We start from the raw sequence: 4,943 nt of genomic DNA, 5'->3' as shown, positions 1-4,943 counted from the left end.
CTCTCTCTCTCTCTCTCTCTCTCTCTCTCTCTCTCTCTCTCTCTCTCTCATTCTCCAGAAAGCCTCAGCACTCAGGCAGTCTGATCTCCACCCATAAGCCAGAGGGCGGGAACCCAGAGAAACCCTCTCCAGCCTTGGTTTTTCATGTAGAACAGATGAGATCATATCTCTTCATGGCTTCACACCCTCCACAACCCACTTGGAATAAACTCTCACTCCCTGTCTGGCCACAGGGCCCTTCACTTTGCTCAGGCCCTCCTACCTCTGACTCACCTCTTCTTGGTCTCCCTCCATCCCCTCCATCTGGCTTTGACAGGGCTGTTTCTCACCCTTCTTCAGGCCTCGGCACTTGCTGTTCTCCCTGTCTGGAAATCTGCCCCTCCCCCATCAGTTGGTTGGCTGCTTCTTGCTGTTTAGGTGTCAGCTCAATGTCAGCGCCTCGGACAGCCCTCCCTGATGTGGCATGCCTGCCCACTAGGCACCACCTGTCATACTACTCTTTTATTTTCTTCTTAGTATGAATCAGTGTCTGAAGATACTTAGATATTTCTTTGCTTGTTTATTGTCTGTCTTCTTCCCTGAAACATAAGCTCCACAAATATGTCAACTGTTTGCTTCCTTCGTTACTATGTTCCAGGTCCCTGGATTGGAGCTTGGCACCTAATAGGCACTTGACGGTATTTGTTGAGTGAGTGAGTGAATGAATGAATGAATGAATGCCACGCAGGATCTTAGGGATGAAGCCCTGGGCGCTTGGCCTCTGTGTCCCCCTACACAGCTGTCCTCCAGGGTCCAACTAGCTCTCGGCTGATGGGTCTGGTCTGGCTCAGGTGAACTCTTTCTCTGAATTCTATACCTACCATATCTTCTCCCTGGAGACCCTGACTCCAGGTGTGGAAACAGCTTTTCCTTTTTAACCCTCAAAACACCAAGGGTTTCATTAAACCAGTTGAGCTTTCCATCCCCGCCTCAGGGTGATGGCCGGCCCCTTGCATTTCTGATCCTGGGCTATACCTCTCAGACTGCACATCTGGACATGTGTGTGTGTGTGTGTGTGTGTGTGTTTGTGCACGTGTGTGTGTGCATGCACACACGTGTGTTACTTTTTATTCACACGATACAGAGAGTGAGCCTCGCGACCAGCACTGGTCTGGGCTCTGTCTGAGCTGATGCCCAGAAAACAGTTCCAGACCTTATAAAGAAGGGTTTCCCTGGCTGTCCCTGGCTTTCCAGCTCTGGAATCTGCCCTCCCCAAGAAGGGGCCTCCAGACCGAAGGAGGGAGAGTCCCTGAGCTTCTCAGGACGACCCGAGACTAAGTCCTTCCTCCTCCCCTCCCCAGACCTCCCCCACCTGAAGCAGCGCTTGCAGGCCCTCCACCTGTTGATCCTGGTCCTGCCAGAGCCCAACCGAAATGCCCTGAAGGTAAAAGTTTCCTCAAGCTGCCTCCACCCTGTCATCTCAGCCCACAGCCACAGTACCAGGTTCTGAATGTGCTCCTTCATTCATTCAACGACTCCGCCAGGTGCGGGGCTTGCAGTCATGGCCCACGGTGAGGGCCAAGTCTTTCCTGAGACTTTTCCCCTAAAGAAAGCAGCTGAGTCCTGAAAGGATATAGTGCTTCCTAGAGCAACGTCAGTTCTATGTGGCGCTAACAGGTGTCCACAGGGAAAAAGGGTTCAAATGAGGTGGGTAAACACTGAGTTCATGACCCAAGGTTAAGGATCACTCTTTCCTACAGATTTCTCAGTGCCTTTGACCTTTGATATGCTTACGCTCCAAGTGGGACTAGAGTCAGTAGCAGCTCCCCAAGGTAGTTGCTCAGGGACCTCTTTTGTTATGGAAAGCATGGGCGGGTGTTCTGTGGGGCACCAGTTTGGGAAATACTCCTTTTGGGCGGGTGTTCTGTGGGGCACCAGTTTGGGAAATACTCTTTTAGGGAACTTCCGCTGTGTATTATGGGAGTGGGTGCTCAGGGCTGGGGGCTGGGGCTCGGGTACAGCCTTTGCTTAGCTCCCAGCACCCTCCTGGCTGTTCTTGGGTCAAACCCAAGATGTACCTCTAGGGTGAGGCTGTGAGGAGGCCCCAGGTCTGTTGGAATCCTTGTCTGATGTGGACATAGGAGGCCCCGAGGAAGTACTTGTAACCAGGCTGAGCTGAGCTCAAGTGACCTCCCCTCGTTGTGCCTCAGCTTTGTTGAAGAGAGAGCCTTTTTGAATTTCTGTTTCCTTTTCACTAAACAGGATAATAATAACATCTTTGTGATTGTTTTGGGAATATAAGAGGTAACACGTAAGGAATCATAGAGTAAAAGATGTGGTACTTTGCAGGCACTCAATATATTTCCTTCCTTCCTTCCTTCTTTCCTTCCTTCCTTCCTTCCTTCACTCCTTCCTTCCTTCCTTCCTATCTCCCTTCCATCCATCCTCAGCCAACACTCAACCACCCATCCATTCATCTTTTCATCCTTCTATCCCTCCCTTTCTCCTTTCATCCTTACTGGCTATGTGGCCTTGGGCACACTCTCCAAGCCATAGTTTCCTCCTCTGTGCAGTGGGTACAAATGGCAGAGCCTACTTTATAGAGTTGTTGGGAGGATTCGATGAGATGATAAATGCATGTAAGGTGCTGACTAAAGGGCTAGGAACACAAAGAATATTTCATAAATGGCAGCTATTATCACCTTCCCCTTTTCTTCCCATTGCCTCGGCTTCTCTAGTCCTCCCCTTGCATTTTGGGCAGATGCAGACTCCCCAGACCCAGAAAAAGGAGTTGTCCTGGGGCCCCCCAGGAAGAGCCCTGCTTCCCAGAGCTGTGGCTCTTTTCTGCCCGGGAGTTGCAGTCTGACCTGGATGTCTCGTTACTCTCTGGGAGCAGGGAAGGGAAACGGTTTGGGCCACATGTTGTAGAGCAGGAAACAGTCACAGAGAAGTCGTGGGATGGGCTGATGGCAAAGCTCCAACTGAAACCTCTCTTCCAGCCCCTTTCTCCTTCCAAGGGCCCCCAAGTAGCACAGCAGGATGTCCTGGGGGGGAGGGGGGGAGCCCCGGGGATGTGCTAAGGTTTGAGGGAGGTTCTGTGCCTTTCCCTAGGCACTGCTGGAATTCCTGAGAAAGGTGGTAGCCCGAGAACAGAGCAACAAGATGACTCTGTGGAACGTTTCCACAGTGATGGCCCCTAATCTCTTCCTGCACCGCGGGCAGCCCCCCAAGCTCCCCAAGGGCAAGCAGAAGCAGCTGGCAGAGGGGGCGGCTGAGGTGGTGCAGATGATGGTGCTTTACCAGGACCTGCTTTGGACGGTGAGTGCTGTGGGCCAACAGGAGTTGAGGGGGCGTCCATCTGGGTAGCAGGCATAGGCCCTGTCCCCCTCTGGGTACGGTTGTCCTGTTGCCTCTGCCATCCATGATTGCAGGTACTATCTTTTCAAATCCCTAGTTTTGTCTCTTCTGAGAACTTTGTTGGATCTTATGTATGGACAACGTCCTCTTTTTCCCTTGTTTTAGCGTCTAAAACAGCGGTTCTCAACCTTCCTAATGCCGTGACCCCTTAATACAGTTCCTCATGTTGTGGTGACCCCCAACCATAAAATTATTTTCATTGCTACTCTATAANTTCCAGGAAGTGAGATGCCCCTTCTGCTCTTGTGACTTTCCATAGAAACCCGCCTTTTCGGCGTGCCCCTTGAAGCCCTGCTGGAAGCCGACCGCAAAGCCCTCCCCAGCACCCAGGTCCCGCTGGTCCTTCAAGCTGTAAGTTGTCTTCAGATTGGACTCATTTAGCCAGTGAAAGGCTGGCTCTGGGCATAACTGTTGCGGGATGTCTAGCCTGGGGGATAAGAGCGTGGACTTTAGAATCAGGAGACCTGGGTTCAAATTCTGACTCTGACACATGGTGGCTGAGAGACTTGGGGTGAATTTTTGAACCTCAATGAGTCTGTCTTTCAGTATCTATGAAGTGGGGTTATAATAACAGTATCTTTCTCTTATTAAGGATTGAATGAGAAAAATGCATATTTAAGGAAAAAAAATCTCTCAGAACAATGCCTGGCTCATGGAAGTGGCCAAGAAAGCTATTATTCTTATTTTGAGGGAGACCTTCTTCTAGCTCTTTCCTCGCCCTGGTTTTCATGGGAGGCAAACACACTAGTTTGATTCCACTTTTCAATGGTTTCTGGTTTAAACGTTGGGTTCTTTCTCTCATAGCTGTTGTCCTGTTTGGAAAAGCGAGGGCTGGACACAGAAGGCATTCTCAGGGTGCCTGGATCCCAGGCCAGGGTCAAGGTAATGGTTTGGTTTTCCCCACTTCATCAAAGTTGCATCTCCCAGCACCCTCACATGTGCGTTAAGCCAGAGGAGAATCCAGTTCACAGCCTATCAGTGTTCTGTCTTTGGTCTCTGTTTGGGTCTCGGACTTCCAGGAGGGTTTGAAAGGGTGGAGATGGCACAGTATAGCACGGGGGTGAGAGTGTGGGCCCGGGAGTCAGACTGCCGACATTTGTGGAGTGGAAACCCTGTGCCAGGTGACACACTAGGCCATTTGCTCCTCATATCAACCGGACGAGGTAGGTGCTATTATTGTCCCCACTTTGCAGATGAGGAAACCAAGGCCCAGGGAGAGTGTTGGAGTATCTTACACTGGAGCCTTGGGCCAACTCCTCATGAGTGCCCCTCCTTTCTTCAGGGACTGGAACAAAAGCTGGAGAGAGATTTCTACGCTGGCCTGTTTAGCTGGGACGAGGTTCGCCACAATGATGCGTCCGATTTGCTCAAAAGGTTCATCCGGGAGCTACCGACGCCCCTGCTCACTGCTGAGTACCTCCCGGCCTTCGCTGTGGTGCCCAGTGAGTGTCCCCCAGCCCTTTGCTTCTGGGGAGAAGAGCATTGGATGGCCTGGGTTGGAGGGCGAAGTGGTGGGCAGACAGAACTACCTGCTCCCTGTGAGCTGC

The 4,943-nt window shown here is 51.5% G+C and overlaps 1 protein-coding gene across 1 annotated transcript in view; it reads left to right on the top strand.

The window, feature by feature from the left end:
• Positions 1-4,943, top strand: part of ARHGAP40 (Rho GTPase activating protein 40) — a 49,604-nt gene that overhangs the window by 34,149 nt on the left and 10,512 nt on the right. Inside the window, exons 6-11 of the mRNA XM_019625057.1 lie at positions 831-891; positions 1,341-1,423; positions 3,091-3,297; positions 3,646-3,747; positions 4,201-4,278; positions 4,679-4,838. Coding sequence (XP_019480602.1) covers positions 831-891; positions 1,341-1,423; positions 3,091-3,297; positions 3,646-3,747; positions 4,201-4,278; positions 4,679-4,838 — 691 coding nt within the window. The remainder of the gene's footprint in view (positions 1-830; positions 892-1,340; positions 1,424-3,090; positions 3,298-3,645; positions 3,748-4,200; positions 4,279-4,678; positions 4,839-4,943) is intronic.

Source organism: Hipposideros armiger, unplaced genomic scaffold (genome assembly GCF_001890085.2).
Source record: "Hipposideros armiger isolate ML-2016 unplaced genomic scaffold, ASM189008v1 scaffold_613, whole genome shotgun sequence".
Lineage (NCBI taxonomy): Eukaryota > Metazoa > Chordata > Mammalia > Chiroptera > Hipposideridae > Hipposideros > Hipposideros armiger.
The sequence above is the reverse complement of the archived record's forward strand: the minus strand, read 5'-3'. Positions and strand labels throughout refer to the sequence as shown.